Source organism: Lipomyces doorenjongii (assembly GCF_038497915.1).
Source record: "Lipomyces doorenjongii strain NRRL Y-27504 unplaced genomic scaffold V1508scaffold_5, whole genome shotgun sequence".
Lineage (NCBI taxonomy): Eukaryota > Fungi > Ascomycota > Lipomycetes > Lipomycetales > Lipomycetaceae > Lipomyces > Lipomyces doorenjongii.
Window position 1 is genome coordinate 40041 of NW_027118072.1, and position 15721 is coordinate 55761.

General features: G+C 49.2%; 8 protein-coding genes across 8 annotated transcripts; 6 read left to right on the forward strand and 2 right to left on the reverse strand.

Moving 5' to 3' along the window:
- Window positions 1–2: 2 nt before the first annotated feature.
- On the forward strand, window positions 3–1804 carry V1508DRAFT_410184 (uncharacterized protein). Its single transcript, XM_066939276.1, has 3 exons — window positions 3–333; window positions 395–1431; window positions 1529–1804. Exons 1-2 carry the CDS (start codon window positions 45–47, stop codon window positions 1405–1407), a joined length of 1302 nt encoding a protein of 433 aa, XP_066798140.1. The 5' UTR covers window positions 3–44; the 3' UTR covers window positions 1408–1431; window positions 1529–1804.
- Window positions 1805–1955: 151 nt separating this feature from the next.
- On the forward strand, window positions 1956–3206 carry V1508DRAFT_410187 (adenylate kinase-domain-containing protein). Its single transcript, XM_066939277.1, has 3 exons — window positions 1956–2238; window positions 2311–2458; window positions 2515–3206. Exons 1-3 carry the CDS (start codon window positions 1983–1985, stop codon window positions 3056–3058), a joined length of 948 nt encoding a protein of 315 aa, XP_066798141.1. The 5' UTR covers window positions 1956–1982; the 3' UTR covers window positions 3059–3206.
- Window positions 3207–4569, forward strand: V1508DRAFT_410189 (cyclophilin-like domain-containing protein). Its single transcript, XM_066939278.1, has 6 exons — window positions 3207–3535; window positions 3630–3724; window positions 3796–3899; window positions 3960–3977; window positions 4035–4161; window positions 4222–4569. The coding sequence occupies exons 1-6, from the start codon at window positions 3416–3418 to the stop codon at window positions 4436–4438; spliced, it is 681 nt and encodes a 226-aa protein (XP_066798142.1). The 5' UTR covers window positions 3207–3415; the 3' UTR covers window positions 4439–4569.
- Window positions 4473–6930, reverse strand: V1508DRAFT_410194 (Enolase, C-terminal TIM barrel domain-containing protein). Its single transcript, XM_066939279.1, has 6 exons — window positions 6711–6930; window positions 6332–6463; window positions 6064–6192; window positions 5898–5965; window positions 5656–5725; window positions 4473–5578 (listed from the first exon to the last, which is right to left on the reverse strand). The coding sequence occupies exons 1-6, from the start codon at window positions 6754–6756 to the stop codon at window positions 4716–4718; spliced, it is 1308 nt and encodes a 435-aa protein (XP_066798143.1). The 5' UTR covers window positions 6757–6930; the 3' UTR covers window positions 4473–4715.
- A 160-nt stretch (window positions 6931–7090) lies between these two features.
- Window positions 7091–8906, forward strand: V1508DRAFT_453669 (P-loop containing nucleoside triphosphate hydrolase protein). The gene is made up of 4 exons (XM_066942548.1): window positions 7091–7355; window positions 7412–7481; window positions 7533–7768; window positions 7824–8906. Exons 1-4 carry the CDS (start codon window positions 7161–7163, stop codon window positions 8550–8552), a joined length of 1230 nt encoding a protein of 409 aa, XP_066798144.1. The 5' UTR covers window positions 7091–7160; the 3' UTR covers window positions 8553–8906.
- V1508DRAFT_410198 (HAD-like domain-containing protein) lies at window positions 8574–9823 on the reverse strand. The gene has a single exon (XM_066939280.1). The coding sequence runs from the start codon at window positions 9509–9511 to the stop codon at window positions 8672–8674; it is 840 nt and encodes a 279-aa protein (XP_066798145.1). The 5' UTR covers window positions 9512–9823; the 3' UTR covers window positions 8574–8671.
- Window positions 9731–11377, forward strand: V1508DRAFT_217264 (uncharacterized protein). The gene has a single exon (XM_066936254.1). The coding sequence runs from the start codon at window positions 9949–9951 to the stop codon at window positions 11173–11175; it is 1227 nt and encodes a 408-aa protein (XP_066798146.1). The 5' UTR covers window positions 9731–9948; the 3' UTR covers window positions 11176–11377.
- Window positions 11378–14589: 3212 nt separating this feature from the next.
- V1508DRAFT_395107 (uncharacterized protein) lies at window positions 14590–15338 on the forward strand (the record flags this gene model as incomplete). Its single annotated transcript, XM_066938037.1, has 2 exons — window positions 14590–14675; window positions 14732–15338. 2 exons carry the CDS (start codon window positions 14590–14592, stop codon window positions 15336–15338), a joined length of 693 nt encoding a protein of 230 aa, XP_066798147.1.
- Between the last annotated feature and the right edge of the window lie 383 nt (window positions 15339–15721).

Below are 15721 nucleotides of genomic sequence, written 5' to 3' on the forward strand. Positions count from 1 at the left end.
AACAAGGCCATCAGAAATACTATATATTGTGCAATTCAATAGATATGGAGGACCCAGGCTCGTATTACAATCAGGGATTCCTTGCCATTGTCGGCAGTCCGTCAGAGCACGTCACCGGACTTGCCGCGTTCATCGACGTCTTGAATGGCTTTGTTGCTGAGTCAGAACACCAACTTGGTCCGCTCACGAACGACGTCGCGCCTTTGGTAGTTGTCGAGGAAGCTGGTGAGGTAGATGATGAGGACGAACCTGTCGTCGAGCCAGAGAAACTCGAGGAAGCGATTGTTTTAGTTCTCGGTAGCGCCAGTGCTCTCGTCAAGGCTTCAGAGAGGGGTATGCCTAATATTAATAGCACTTATGTACTATATAGAAGAATTTAGGCTTATCGGTATAGAATTCGAACCAGCGTACAATCTCCTGCTTCACGTCCTCACATTTTCACCGGCTGGACTACCGGATCATCTAGCCAAGATCCTAGATCTTCTGTCGACTGCGGCATTGACCCACCCTCTCCCGACTCTTTCCGTCCTGACCAACCTCTTCAACCTTCTCCCGGTCAACTCTTCACTTCGACATTCAGTTTTTCTTACAGTTCTTAATGTCGCCGTTGTGACAGGCAACACATCTCTTCTCCTCCCACAGCTCAAGCAGCTCCCAATATGGTTCGAAGAATGGGAGACATCGCCCGCCGATCAAGTCGCCCTGCTCCTGAAGATCGGGTTCGAACTGGAGTCAGCTGACGCTGCAGCAGCACTTAAATATCTGCAAGAGGCGCATAGTGTCGCTGTCGCAGCCTCCGTCCAGATCGATGCGAGCTTGACATCAAAAATGATCGTCCTGGCGTTGAAGGACCCGTCGTTCCTAGACTACGACTCGATCCTGCCTTTCGCGAGCACAGTTTCGTCAGATCTTGTCGAGTTACTGAAAATTTTTGTCGCTGGCACACTAGCGGACTACAAAGCTTTTTCTGCTGCCCATTCTGATGTCTTTTCCGACAATGATCTCGACACTGGGGCCCTCGCCACGAAGATTCGCCTTCTCACTCTCTCGACACTTGCTGGATCTTCTCCGAGACTTACAGTGTCATACAGCAGCATCGCGTCAGCCCTTGAGATCCCGGAAGAAGAGGTCGAGTTCTGGATCATCGACGTCATACGAGCTGGACTTCTCCAAGGCAAGATGTCGCAACTCGAGCGGAAACTTTTCATCCACCAAGTCGCCACACGAACATTTGGTGAAAGCGACTGGAACGTTATTGCGCGGCAGCTGGATGTATGGAAAGCAAGCTTACGAGATGTGTTGACTGTCGTCCGCAACGCGCGAGTGACTGTGGAGAATAAGGTGGCTGCGACGAATGCAGAACATGAGAAGGTTAATGGCGTTGAAAATGCGCTCGAGGTCGCGTGAGTTTGGCGTAGATAAGAAAAGTTTGTACGTTTGTTTTTATGCAACTAATGTATTTGTAATATGACCTAGAGCATTCAATGTAGATGTATTGCAGTGATATCTTCTAACTACAACAGTTTAGCATATCATTGTTATCATGACTGCTTCAGGAGTGAGAATGTGATTCACTATCTACGACCCGGGTTCAGGCCGCACACATATTCTGGCAGTCCGAGAGGTGGCCTGAGAAATGTTTCAAATAAAATTGTCGGCTTTCCAATTGCTCCATAATCGCGGCTCTAATGCAGTATAAATTGATTAAGCAAAGTAGAACTTACAATGCACTTGTTACAGTCGTATGTATCGGCGGCGCATTGAACTCTGACAATTATAATTGCTTAGTCTGCTGCAAGAGGCCCCTGTCGTGTAAACCTTGTCCGGATTATTACACAACTACCGGAACAATAGAGAATTATGGAGCAATTGTGCATAAATATGCACAACTCACGTGAGCTAGCTGTGCAGCACGAACAGCAACCACCCATGCCTTGTCCAAATTCACACTGGCAGCCTGCCAGCCACTGCCAATATTCTCGATGGCTACTCTCCGTCGCAGCACCCCTGTTCTACGTGTCCGCACTCCGCGCACTCTCCGCCTACGGTCCAACCCGCTGCTCCTGCCGTATTCTCCTCAACCTCGCGTATTTCCTGTCCGGACCGTACGATCCTACACCGCAGGCCGTTCCGCTCCCAAGGACCCGTCCAAGCAACCTCCAAACATACTTGGGCTGCTGGGAATTATCCTCGCTGGCTCCGGAATATTCTATCTACTATCCAAGGGTATGCAAAAAGGTACGAGCACAACGGCAATACTTGAATGCACCACTCTTTCTAGAGGGAACGGCTAACTTGTTCAATTTTCAGAACGCGAAGCAAGACGCGACATGAAGCTTGGAGAACCAGAAATCCCAGCCGAGATTCGAGAAAAGCAAGCGGCGGCCACTACTATTATGCCACTGCCGACTTTCGGCAAGGACGAAGTTAAGGTTATTTTTGTGCTCGGCGGACCTGGGTATGACCATTATGAATTGAGTGGTATTGCGGTCTTACTTTGGCTAACGTGTGCAGCGTCGGCAAGGGAACTCAATGCGCTAATCTTGTGCGTGACTACGACTTTGTTCATCTGTCCGCCGGCGACCTACTTCGCGCCGAGCAAGCGCGCGAGGGGTCTGAATTTGGCGAGTTGATTTCGACGTACATCCGCGAAGGTAGAATCGTGCCCCAAGAAATCACCATCGCCCTGCTCCGCAATGCCATGCAAGACGATGTCAAGAAGGGCCACACAAAATTCCTGATTGATGGGTTCCCTCGTAAAATGGACCAAGCGATCAAATTCGAGGAAGATGTCGCTGTGTCGGAGTTCACTCTTTATTTCGATTGCTCCGAGGAAATCATGTTGCAGCGCCTGCTCAAGCGTGGCGAGACTAGTGGTCGCGCGGACGATAATATTGAGAGTATCAAGAAGCGGTTCAAGACGTTTGTCGACACGTCCATGCCTGTGATCGATTACTACCGAAAGCAGGACAAGGTCATTACTGTTCCATGTGAGAAGACCATGGAAGAGGTCTATAATTTGTTGAAGGAGAAGATTAGTGACCGCATGTCAATATAGAGGGTTTGAAATGTGTATTAGATGATGGTGCTGTTTTGTTTGGCATTGGATATATTACCTTTACAGTGGTAGATTGGTAAATCTTGACTGATTCATATTTTTCTGGTGTTGTATATTGTTTAATCTATCTCCAGTATTAAGATTGTGTGTTTCGCAAATTCCGGAAAAGTAAGTGCAATAGGGTATACTTGCACATTGTCAATCAGGCCCCATTCCCTGAATTGAGTTTTCATCGCCGACTCCCGTGCGTTCTGTATAAAGGAAACGTCGCCAAGTGATCGCAACTACATTGATCATCATTTTTCTTTCTTTTTCCGTCATCTCTTCTAACTAATCAAACTGGAGCTACCTAACGACATGAGTCTCGTGGTGCGGTTTCTGACGCTCCTGATAGCCGTAATGGTCGCTTTCTACTTCTTTGGCGGTCCAGGTGTCGAGGCGGCAGGAACTGTCACAAACCCTGAGGTCACGATTAAAGTGCGTCTCCATCATTTCAATAGCGCATGCCATATACTGATCTTCACGTTGCGGCATATTTGTGGGAACAATGGGCTAATTACTTTATTGTAAGGTCTTCTTCGAGATTGAGCAGGGTGGAAAACCCCTAGGCAAGGTTGTCCTAGGATTGTACGGCGGCGTCGTCCCCAAGACAGCCGAGAATTTCCGGTATTTCCCAAATTAGTGTCTAACACGACTAAATTCGTTGTAGTGACGTTTTTGGAATGCTGACAAGTTAGTGCCCTTGCGACCGGCGAAAAGGGGTTCGGATACCAGGCCTCCAAATTCCACCGTGTTATTGACAAATTCATGATCCAGGGCGGTGACTTCACCCGTGGCGATGGTGCGTATCATCATAACGTTGTTTTCATTCCATTTTGATCATCTATTAATTCGTATTTAGGCACGGGAGGCAAGTCAAGTAGGTTCCCCACAGTAACGATAACGTATCAATACTTGATAGAACTAACCGAAGTAGTCTACGGTGCGCGTTTCCCGGACGAGAACTTCTCAGTTAAACATACCCGTCCAGGACTGCTGTCTATGGCAAACGCAGGCCGCGACACGAACGGCTCCCAGTTCTTCATCACGACCGTCCCCACTCCGTATGTTCTATAGCTCTTGAGTACGACGCTGACTATCAACGACATTCTGACATTTCATAGATGGCTCGACGGCCGCCACGTCGTCTTCGGCGAAGTCATCGAAGGTATGGATATCGTCGCGAAGATCGAGAAATGTAAAAAAGGAAGACAAGACCGTCCTGTCGAAGATATCGTCATCGTTAAGTCTGGGGAGATCGTCGAGCCTCCTACGGCCGAACCTGCATCTGAACCGGAGGCTACTAAGGAGGACCAAGAGGTCAAGAAGGATGAACTGTGACTACGATGGCAGCTTGCGTACGTACTTTGGAATGTTAGATGGTGATCGAATATATGTAACCATACGAAATAATCGAGTTACAATTAAACGTCATAAGTTATAATTAAAGAATCATTAGCACTTCTCAATTACGAATATCTCTGCCTTTATAGAAATGGTTGCGGCATGGAACCCAACATCCAGTAAACAAAATTCTGAATAATTCGGCAAATTCATAAAGCCTTGCTGAAAATATCAGTGACCTGCACTTCAATTCACCAACCCAGCTTCAAGTAATTTAGAGCGCGACCGCGGTACGGAACTTCTCACCAGCGTAGACTGCCTTGTCACCCAACTCCTCCTCGATTCTGAGGAGCTGATTGAGTTTCGCGAGACGCTCAGAACGGGCCGGAGCTCCGGTCTTGATCTCACCAGCCTGGAGACCGACGACGATGTCGGCGATGGTGGTGTCCTCCGTCTCTCCGGATCGGTGAGAAACCATGACGCCCCAGCCGGCAGCGAAAGAGTCGAGAGCAGCCTGGATGGATTCAGTAAGAGAGCCAATCTGGTTGACCTTCAACAGGAGAGCATTGGCCGCCTTCTTTTCAATCGCCGTCTTAATACGCAGAGGGTTGGTGACAGTCAAGTCATCACCAACGATCTGGATCTCAGTCGTCTTGTAGAAGTGGACCCACGCATCCCAGTCATCTTCCGCGAAGGGGTCCTCGATCGAGACAATGGGGTACTCCTTCATGAGGGACTGATACAGAGAAGCAAGCTCCTCGCCAGACAGCCACTTGGATGGGTCGGAGTCGGGGTTCTTGAAGTCAAGGTCGTACTTGCCGTCCTTGAAGAACTCGGACGAGGCGACATCAAGAGCGATCTTGACCTTGCCGGTGTAGCCAGCCGCAGCGATGGAGTCAGTGATGAGGTCGAGCGCCTCCTTCGGAGTCTGGATATCGGGGGCAACACCACCCTCGTCACCAACGTTGCCGGCAGACTGGCCGTACTTCTTGACTGCGAGCTTCTTCAGGATCTGGTAGACTTCCGAGCCCATCTGGAGGGCCTCGGCAAAGGTGGCCGCACCGACGGGAGCGATCATGAACTCCTGGAAAGCGAGACGGCCGCCGGCATGAGAGCCACCGTTTAGAACGTTGAGGACTGGCAAGTGTAAGCATGGGGATTACAGACATCCGAAAGTCGCGGCCGCAGCAACGTGAACAAGATGAATGACTTACAAGGAACGGGAAGGACGACAGGGTTCTTGGAGCCAGCCAAGGACGCAATGTGGGTGTAAAGAGGCACACCCTGTTATCCGAAGCCCGTTAGTGAATTTCTGGAGAAGCTATGCAGCACGAAAATGCCCCGGCTCGGATGCGTATGCCGGGCCGTGCCCCGGGATGTACCAGTAAGGTAGACCAGACTACAGCAGCCGCAAGCCGACGCGTGTCGCGTGAAAAATATGTCGACATGAACTTACCTTCTCGCCAGCAGCAGCCTTCGCGGCAGCGAGCGAAACACCGAGAATGGCGTTCGCACCCAACTTGGCTGTACAAAGTGTGAGCTTCAGGTACAATACCCATAGTGCTGACGGTCGGGAAAGAAACACCAACCGCGGCCCAAAGGAAACAGTAGAGAATACGTACACTTGTTCGGAGTGCCGTCAAGCTCGAGAAGGAACTTGTCAACGGCAGCCTGATCCTTGATGTCGATGTTCGCGGCGACGAAGGCCGGAGCAATAATAGTGTTCACATTGCTAACAGCCTTGAGGACACCTGAAATGTGTGAGTAACACTCTTGCGATGAAGTGATTCAGCAGGCACTCTCTTCAAAGATCCCTGCAAGCGTGATAATCTTGCATTGAGCGTAACTCTCGAGGAAGAGGCTTTAATCATAGTAATAAAGAAAAAGAACCTTTTCCACCCCAGGCTTTCTCCTTGTCGCGGAGCTCAAGGGCCTCGTGGATACCTGTGGAAGCACCCGAGGGAACAATGGCACGGTAAAGACCGGTCTCAGTGGTGACATCGACCTCAACGGTTGGGTTTCCTGCATAAACCTACGTTAGAACTGATCCCGAACGATGACGAAATCCGCCGCGAAGCATATCCCATTTAGAAATATGTATATATTTGAATGAAATGCGGTAAATCGCGATGCTAGACAGCTGATGAAGCGCGGTGCAGAAGAACTTCAGGCAAGGGCGCAGAAACAGCAATTGGATAGACCTCGTTGGTCGGGGCTAGCTGCCGGATCGCCAGGCACCAACAAAACCGTTGACTAGAACAATACATACCGCGAGAGTCGTAGACGTAGCGGGCGAAGACCTTGGAAACAGTCATTGTACTAGACGAAGACGAGAATCGAGCGACAGAGCGTAAATGCGAGTTTGAAGAATTTATTTTCTCTAGAGACGAGGGCGGAACGGAAGACGAAGGAAGAGGGATCGACTTAAAAAATATAGAGCAAAACGTTGGCTGATGACGGCAGATGTGGGCACGGGGCGTCGGCTGCCCTGCTGCGTGCGTGGTGGTTGGACAGCCGAATGAAAACAGTGACAGCGAAGACGCATTCCGTTGGGTTTATAAGTAATTACGAGCACGTAGTACGTACATGTCAGCATGGCCCTTGCTGTCACCCATGCACGGCGCCGGTCAGCATAACGCTACTCCGCCTCTCGAGTAGGCGTAACCAATTGACTCGCGATTCTTCTCATGCACTCAACGACCATCCATCAACGAACACAATGGCCGAGCCCATAGAATCCGATCCGCTGTTATCCTCTGAGACCGCTCCTGCTAATGCAATCGACGAAGAACGCGAACGCGCGCTCGAGGATTTGAAGCGGAAGCTTCTCGAACATAGAGAATGGGACGCGAAGCTTAAAGAGCTGCGATTGGGCATCCGGGGACTGCAGAAGGACTATGAGAAGACGGAGGATGTATGCTAATTATTTACACTATCATTGACCAGAATATTGGCTGATTCGATGACTAGGACATCAAAGCATTACAAAGTGTCGGTCAGATCATCGGTGAAGTACTCAAGCAGCTTGACGACGAGCGATGTACGCGCGTCTCAATCACATGTGATCAATATATACTAATTGCCATTTTAGTCATTGTCAAGGCGTCATCTGGTCCGCGATATGTAGTTGGCTGCAGAAGCAAGCTCGACAAGGTGAAGCTCAAGCAAGGTGTTCGGGTGGCACTCGACATGACCACTCTGACTATAATGCGGTTGTTGCCACGTGAGGTTGATCCACTTGTGTATAATATGACGACATACCAACCAGGAGATTTGTCATTTGCCGGGATCGGTGGTTTGAACGAGCAGATTCGTGAGCTTCGAGAGGTAAGATATTATGTTGTTTGACTGATTAGTAGTAAGGATATGCTGACAAGCATAGGTCATCGAACTCCCACTAAAGAATCCGGAACTGTTCTTGCGTGTCGGTATCAAACCACCAAAAGGCGTTCTTCTGTATGGACCTCCAGGAACCGGTAAGACACTTCTTGCCCGCGCTGTAGCCGCTACACTAGGTGCCAACTTCATCTTCTCTCCCGCCTCTGCCATCGTGGATAAATACATTGGTGAATCCGCTCGTCTGATCCGCGAGATGTTCGGATACGCTAAGGAGCACGAACCTTGTATCATCTTTATGGACGAGATTGATGCCATTGGCGGCCGTCGATTCAGCGAAGGTACAAGTGCCGATCGAGAGATCCAGCGGACACTGATGGAACTGCTGAACCAGATGGATGGTTTCGATTACCTTGGCCAGACAAAAGTTATTATGGCTACGAATCGACCAGATACGCTCGACCCAGCGCTACTTCGTGCCGGACGATTAGACAGAAAGATCGAGATTCCTCTGCCTAACGAGGTCGGTCGCCTCGAGATTTTCAAGATTCATGCGGCCAATGTACAGAAGCAGGGCGAGATGGACTATGAAGCCGTGGTGAAGATGAGCGATGGTTTTAATGGCGCTGATATCCGAAACGTCGTGACCGAATCCGGTTTTTTTGCTATTCGAGACGATCGGGATTACATCGTGCAAGACGATCTTATGAAAGCTGTCCGAAAAGTCGCGGAAGCCAAGAAATTGGAGGGAAAACTGGAGTACGAGAAGCTGTAGAGTAGCTGCGCATATCATAATCATCGTTTTGAAATGGGTTATGTACAGCGGTATATAGTGTGTATCAATCGTATAGTACATATCTGTCTCCTACATCCAATGCATAGCTATGATACATATTACTTGTGGGCGAATGGACCATGCAGTAATAGTTCTTTCCATTCACGAATGCAATACAACATTCTTCCGTCTTTTGGACTAGCGACGTCAAGTAGCGAAATGTGTTTTATGGTAATTCCTACGCGCTCGCAGGTCTCCCGCAAGCTCTTCTTTTCTCCCATAATCACCCCGATATCAGCATCCAGTAGAGGATGTAAATCTCCCGTGCTATCGCCCACATATACAATCTTTTTGCCAGAATTCCTCGCCAGCAATTGTTTGATCAACTTGGCTTTGTCAGCACCTGTACGCAGAACGTAGTCGCTGCAGGACATCATCCCGGTCCCCTTTCCTTCCTTGTCAAATTCAATTTCATTGCAATAGACCGGCACGTCGTCGCAAGAGCCGTATTTCTGTTCCAACGCTGCGCGAATGAATACTTGACTCCAGTTTACGCTCATGATACCGAGCATGACGCCCAAAGTCCGACACCGTCTGATTAAGTCGATGAATCCGGGGCGTATTTCAACCTTGGCAGCCTGCTCTTGTAGATGCTTTGCCGTAATGGATTTGAATAATCCGGCTTTCTCTATCCTTGTCACGGATGCTTGTTCAATAGTAGCCGACGCCGTCAGAAACTCCAATTCCTCCTCTAAACTAGTGCGCGGTCCAAAGGAAGACTGGTATGCCAGATAATCGGTCATATAAGCATTAGTAAAGTGGGACCATGGAGGAACACTTCTAGGAGACGTTGAGGAGGTGCAATGAGCTTGGTACGCTGCTTGCGCAACAAGGTGGACCGTGTCAGCACGCGTTATTGTTTCGTCCCAGTCCATTACAAGTATGTACCGCGACGCCATAATGGACTTCAATGTAGTCTGTAAGCTAGAGGTAGACGAATTGTGGGGACCTTACTAGCTGATGAATTGCTGGACTTTATGAATTGACTTCGTAGACGCGTATGGTTCGTAGACGCGTATGTGGCTGTATATGCATAAACCATAACGGCATGAATTGGAAGCAGGGTAGTTCGAGGTCGAAATCATTAATTGGGCCAATTGCTTTGTTAACGCAATTTGAAGACAGTAAAATTGTAAATAAAGTTTCGTATGCAAATGCTATTCCTGATAATACTATATGCATTTCTGAACAGGTCAGGATCGTTCGAGTAACGAACGGGAAGACACTTAGATTCAGTGACCCTAAACACAAGCCGCGCCATATTGAAATCATGTCTCGCAAACCGATAAGTTGACATCGCGATATCCAACTCTTTGCTAACGCATACTCACGCACGATGGCGGATGCTCGCTTATTCTTTAGGAAGTACTCTGAGATATATACAGTGTTTCTGCCACTTTTTGGCGTATTCCTCGTGATCTACACTGTCCTGATTACGTTTTCCTCCAGACACCCATACCTCCAGCCCGGTCTCCCCATTGACGACTCAGACACACTGCTTTACCTCCACCACTCTCTTGTCTCGATTCCATCAGTGACGACGAATGAGCATGCTGCTGCGCAGTTCTTGCAGTCATACTTGACGAGCAAGGGCTGGGCTGTAGAAATCCAGCCTGTATCCAGCCACCCAGTTCGTGAAAACGTCTACGCGTACCGTGGGTTGAAGCGCAACACCCGCGTCCTGTTCTCATCACACATTGATACCGTCCCACCGTTCATTCAGTACTCCGTGCACGACGGATACATCTGGGGTCGTGGCTCGGTCGATGCTAAAGCCAGCGTAGCCGCGCAAATCACGGCTGCAGAAGATTTGCTCTCATCCAGCGTCGTTGCAAGTGAAGGCGATATCTCGCTTTTGTTCGTCGTAGGCGAGGAGACGGACGGAATTGGCATGATTACAGCGAACGAACTCGGTCTGAGTTGGGAAACTGTTATCTTTGGGGAGCCGACCGAGCTGAAGTTGGCTGTTGGCCACAAAGGGTTGATTCTCGGTGACTTGTACGCTACCGGAAAAGCCAGTCATTCCGGCTACCCCGACCTTGGAATTAACGCGAACTATTACTTAGTGGAGGCGTTGTATAAGTTGCAGAACTTGGATTACCCATATTCCGACTTACTTGGCAACACGACATTTAATGCCGGTACCATAGAGGGCGGAGTTGCGGCCAACGTGGTACCCGCGTCCGCCACTGCCGGTGTCGCCGTCCGTGTTGCTGCGGACCTTGACGGCGTATTGTCCCAGATGCAGAAGGCCGCGTTGGAGGTTCCGCACTTGGATATCAACATTACTCTTTCCTACCCTCCTGTTTTGTGCGACTACGATGTTCCTGGTTTTGATACGGTCGCGGTTGCATACGGCACTGATATTCCGCACTTGGAGGGGTCGCATAAGCGGTATTTGTATGGACCGGGAAGTATTTTGTTTGCGCATGCGGATAACGAGCGCATCAGCGAGAAGGAGCTGAGGGATAGTGTTGAGGGCTACAAGAAACTAGCTGCAGCAGCACTTGGTAACAAGCATGATATGGCTAGCGACAGAAAGGAGCTCGTTAGACAGGAGTAATTTCAATTTATTTAATATTTTCTTTCATGTGTATAATTTTGGCTCGATGGATAGTTTGTGTCTCGTTCTATATGGTGGGCAATATAGAGTTCTTGGATTAATGAAATGATGAGGAAACTAATGTATCGGGATTCTCCATATGCAGTTGAAACAATCTGATTACTAGTATGATATTGCTCTGCACAGAGAGTACTGAGTAGAACAAGCATTCTATTGTAATAAGCATATTACGGGGGTGCTCACAATTATTGACTTGACGAATCTATCCCATCAAGCCAATCAACGCCAGAAATAGCAGGAAAGGTCAAATTCGATGATGCATAAGTCGACATTGGCATCGGTTTACATCATTCGCGAGCTACTGATAGCAACGAAGCCGCGGCAGATTTGCCGGCACCAATATCGCACCTCTCTGGCTCACCGCTGTAGTGGACTTTTTCTCGTACAACAAAACAAGAATTAAATCAGCAGACCGCGACTACCAGAACGACAATAACAGAACTATCAAAACAGCAACGAATATAGTTTCAAGACACGAATTTTTTTCTGTTAGCACATGAGGGTGGGAAATTGCGTGCCATGTGGTCTGACGTTGGTTCACCTATGTGAACAACGGAACTCCAGGAGATCGTGATTGAAGATACGATAGATTGACGGCCTCCTATTGGACTCCATCTACTGGAACTGTCTTTGTGGGTATGATAAGACCTTCAAATTACAAGGAATCCACGAGATACAGTAAGCCCCTGAGACCAACATGGCGACAGTCGCGCGTTAATTGCGACGGATGTAATCTTACCTCTTAGGATCCTGGCAGATGTGGCGAAACGGTTTTCGCGACTTCGAGACAGTATCTGAATGCCACGTGTGACGCTAGATGCGATTGCGAGAGAGACAGGGAAATGCCGATGACGCCGCATGACAAGGCCGGTTTGCACGTTTATCTGCAGACGCTTGCAGAATGTGCAACAGTGAACAGTGTCGGCGGCTGGCAATAAGCCATGTCAGTGGTAATCGCGTTACTGTAATACTCTCATCGATTTTGTCACTATGCCTACCACTGAGATCGCGCCCTCATTGCATCGCTAATAGAGCACCTCCAGCAGTCTGAATACAACGTCATTAGATTATCACTATTATAGCGCGGGAGAGGATCACGGCCAGTGCTGTCTGCAGCACGAGGCCTCATTGCAGAGAGAGCCCTATTATGTCGAGCCCCAGTTTTGTGCACTAACGGGCGGATACTGGTCTTGAACACAAGTCAGCAGGTCTCTAAGTCGTCCTTCCTTCGATCCAAGCGCGTTCAAACGAACTTTGGATGGACTGGAACTCTTTATCTGATGCCAGACATTAGTGTGCAGTTCCTTCATTGCACTATACACGATTGGGGTAAACTTTTAAGGACTTGTCACAGACAGCAGACTAAGAGAGAGCAGGGATTGTTAAGTACGGCGACGATGCAGGGCTCTTGCCGCATATACGCATACGAGGCTCGCTTCGAATGCTGTAGCAGATTGGAGCTGTCCAAACCGTCAAGGAGCATATGACTACATTGTGAAAGGGCAAATGGAATAATAACGAACTACGGAACTGTAATGGAATTTTGAATGTAACGACAACGTCTAATGCCATACATAGTCTCAAGATATAGCTATCTACCCTTGTGCTTGAGGCTGGCAATAGAATATTGTAAGCGGATGAAATATTTCAGTCATACTATTCGTCTAGTTCGCAAGCATGCCCTGTAAGATCTCTCCAAAAAAAGATCTAGATCAGTCATCAGATTCTAACCAGAATATTTGGAACCATCATTGTGGATAGTTAGCATTACTCTCCCTAGTTAGCGTTACCATGACGTCTAATTCTCATGGAGTCAGGCCCTGCTTTACGATCGTGGCCAGTAGGCAGGTATACTTTTCAACACGAAATGAATTCGGAAATGGCCATGAGTTTCTGACGATTCGGACACAGTCGGAGTCATAGAAAAACACTAAACAAGGAACTCCACACGTCTGCGTTACGAATCTGGCATAGTGCAACAATTTAAAGCCTCATTTGACCGTGCGGCTGGCTAGTAGGCGTAAGGCTGGTAGCGGAGACAGACAACGTTTGCACGGCGAAGTCAAGACACACTTTATCGTAATGAGGAGCTAGAGTCAATCACATCTGTGGGGTACTACACCAGCAAATAGGCAATTGGGTATCTTGACGCTTGGTTCGACAAATAGTACTTCAAGTCTTCGACAGATATCGCCCCTTAGAATGCAATCCGTCACAGTCAAACATATTGCGCGCGACAGAGACCTGTAGAGGACGGCTAGATTATTCTGACATGTTCCGTATTCTGGTTCCATGATGCTGACAGTCACGCCGCAACTAAGGTTAGCAGCTTGTAGCCGAGAGCAAGCCACCGGGTTCGCCGTTATCTCCAAGGCGGTGGAACGTCGACGACTTGGCCGCGCATCTCGCGAACCGCGTGGTCCGAACAGCAGTGGATGCATGCAACTGAATCAGCAGCCTCTTTCTGGAAACGCAGAAGAGGGATCGATGGGAGATGCAGTAGGAAGTTAGACTCCCCTGTTTTAATTTCGCCGGCCGTTTGCTGCAGGCCAGGCGTGACGTGCGGCTCAGGCGGAGGGGTAGCCATTGGTTTACAAAAAGGGCAGCTGGCCTCCAACGGTGCCTGCGGGCTTTTCCCATTGCCTTCCCCTTTGGGCAGTTCACTCTTCAGCTGTTCTTCTACTCTCTCCACTTTCTCCTGTGCTGCCATTGGCCAGCCTCTACTGTGCTCTACGCTAGCCAGATGCGGTATGAAGGACTTTCCGATCATTGGTGGTGACCATTCAGTCTGCTGAGTATGCTGTGATTTCGCATTATCATGCGAATGGAAGTTTGATTCTATTCCTCAATTTGGCGTTGGTTCTTTTGAAAATTGATCGCGTGCGCACCCTGTCTGGCGCTGGACAACGGCGCTTCATGACCGTCCGAGTTTGGATGCGATGGAATAGGTACTTTCTTACATCTCTCAATGTCTTACTCTTGCAGTCCCACGTACCAGCTTCTGTCAATGCCATCTGGCCTTGTCATTGACATGGCCCCTGGGGTAATGCTACGTTTTGCGATTGCGAGCTGTTTCTCCACGAATCTGAGGCAAATCAGCACTTGTCTCCACGCCAAGGCATGCTTCGAGGGTCTTGCTCCTCTCTGCTTGCTCGTGCTGTCTGCCGTTTCATGTAATATAAGTACACCTCTTCTTTACTCGAGCATTACATCTTCATTCGCAATCTCTTCCACCTTCCGCCAATCTTACCTTCACAATCTCCAGCCATACAGTGCATCTCCCGACCGCTCTTTCGTTCGCTCTTTTCTCTTCTTAGACTGTGTTCTCTGCAACTTCTTTGATTCGTCGCCATCATGAAAGTGTCCGCTGTTGTCCTGCTCACTATTTCTTTCTTGTCTTCAATTTTTGTCACCGCCGCTCCGGTCGCCATCGCTTCTGAGTATGCTCCAGTTCACTCAGTTTCACAATCTGGATATAGTACTAACAAGGTAGCAGGAATCTAGCTAAGCGCGAAGCGGCTCCCGAACCCGCGGCCATATGGGGTGGCCGTCCTCTCGTCGGTAGCACAGCTCTTCCCTTGGCCAAAATTTACAAACGCGACGCATCTCCTGAGGCAGAGGCTAATGGAAGTCCTCTCGTCGTTCGTGACCCCGATCCTGAAGCCAGATGGGGCGCCCGTCCTTTAGTTGGTCGGGATGCTGAACCGGAAGCGAATTGGGGTGCGCGTCCACTCGTCGGTCGAGATGCCGAACCGGAAGCGAATTGGGGTGCGCGTCCACTCGTCGGTCGAGATGCCGAACCGGAAGCCAACTGGGGCGCACGTCCTCTCGTCGGTCGAGATGCCGCACCGGAAGCCAACTGGGGGGCTCGTCCTTTAGTTGGTCGCGATGCCGAACCCGAAGCGAACTGGGGTGCCCGTCCTCTGGTCGGTCGAGATGCCGAACCGGAAGCCAACTGGGGCGCTCGTCCTTTAGTTGGTCGCGATGCCGAACCGGAAGCGAATTGGGGTGCGCGTCCACTCGTCGGTCGAGATGCCGAACCGGAAGCGAATTGGGGTGCTCGTCCTCTGGTCGGTCGAGATGCCGAACCTGAAGCGAAGTAGCAGAGCAGGAAGCCAGTTGGGGTGCTCATCCTCTTTGGCAGCGACGCCGAACCTCCGCTTGAATCCTCTCACATCCATGTAATTTACGAATGATCTGATGTACGATTACGCGCTATCGACTAGAGCAAAGAGGAATAATTCTTTGTCCGACTTATTTTCGATTCTACTTTGCCGACATCGGTTGTAGTATGAAAAAAAAATTTAAAAGTATTAATGGCATTGGATCTGGAACCCAATGGTTTGCGTGCTTGTGTTCATTCTTATTATTTAGCTAGTTCCAATTTTGATGTATGTATTTTTTGTGGAATACTGAAATTTTGCGACGGTAAAGGTGATATTGACTATTTATTATGAGATCACGTGGCTTAGGCAGTTTTGTGGTT

What these genes read in the sequence shown, in the direction of transcription:
- V1508DRAFT_410189 (XM_066939278.1), top strand. Translation starts at nt 3,416, where the DNA reads ATGAGTCTCGTGGTGCGGTTTCTGACGCTCCTGATAGCCGTAATGGTC. An exon ending in ACCCTGAGGTCACGATTAAA is followed by an intron (nt 3,536 to 3,629) that starts GTGCGTCTCCAT and finishes CTTTATTGTAAG; the next exon opens with GTCTTCTTCGAGATTGAGCA. An exon ending in ATCACGACCGTCCCCACTCC is followed by an intron (nt 4,162 to 4,221) that starts GTATGTTCTATA and finishes GACATTTCATAG; the next exon opens with ATGGCTCGACGGCCGCCACG.
- V1508DRAFT_217264 (XM_066936254.1), top strand. Translation starts at nt 9,949, where the DNA reads ATGGCGGATGCTCGCTTATTCTTTAGGAAGTACTCTGAGATATATACA.
- V1508DRAFT_410194 (XM_066939279.1), bottom strand. Translation starts at nt 6,756, where the DNA reads ATGACTGTTTCCAAGGTCTTCGCCCGCTACGTCTACGACTCTCGCG. An exon ending in GAAAGCCTGGGGTGGAAAAG is followed by an intron (nt 6,193 to 6,331) that starts GTTCTTTTTCTT and finishes CACACATTTCAG; the next exon opens with GTGTCCTCAAGGCTGTTAGC. An exon ending in AGGCTGCTGCTGGCGAGAAG is followed by an intron (nt 5,726 to 5,897) that starts GTAAGTTCATGT and finishes TTCGGATAACAG; the next exon opens with GGTGTGCCTCTTTACACCCA.
- V1508DRAFT_453669 (XM_066942548.1), top strand. Translation starts at nt 7,161, where the DNA reads ATGGCCGAGCCCATAGAATCCGATCCGCTGTTATCCTCTGAGACCGCT. An exon ending in ACTATGAGAAGACGGAGGAT is followed by an intron (nt 7,356 to 7,411) that starts GTATGCTAATTA and finishes TTCGATGACTAG; the next exon opens with GACATCAAAGCATTACAAAG. An exon ending in AGATTCGTGAGCTTCGAGAG is followed by an intron (nt 7,769 to 7,823) that starts GTAAGATATTAT and finishes TGACAAGCATAG; the next exon opens with GTCATCGAACTCCCACTAAA.
- V1508DRAFT_410198 (XM_066939280.1), bottom strand. Translation starts at nt 9,511, where the DNA reads ATGGCGTCGCGGTACATACTTGTAATGGACTGGGACGAAACAATAACG.
- V1508DRAFT_410187 (XM_066939277.1), top strand. Translation starts at nt 1,983, where the DNA reads ATGGCTACTCTCCGTCGCAGCACCCCTGTTCTACGTGTCCGCACTCCG. An exon ending in ATCCAAGGGTATGCAAAAAG is followed by an intron (nt 2,239 to 2,310) that starts GTACGAGCACAA and finishes TTCAATTTTCAG; the next exon opens with AACGCGAAGCAAGACGCGAC. An exon ending in TTTGTGCTCGGCGGACCTGG is followed by an intron (nt 2,459 to 2,514) that starts GTATGACCATTA and finishes TAACGTGTGCAG; the next exon opens with CGTCGGCAAGGGAACTCAAT.
- V1508DRAFT_410184 (XM_066939276.1), top strand. Translation starts at nt 45, where the DNA reads ATGGAGGACCCAGGCTCGTATTACAATCAGGGATTCCTTGCCATTGTC. An exon ending in CGTCAAGGCTTCAGAGAGGG is followed by an intron (nt 334 to 394) that starts GTATGCCTAATA and finishes TTATCGGTATAG; the next exon opens with AATTCGAACCAGCGTACAAT.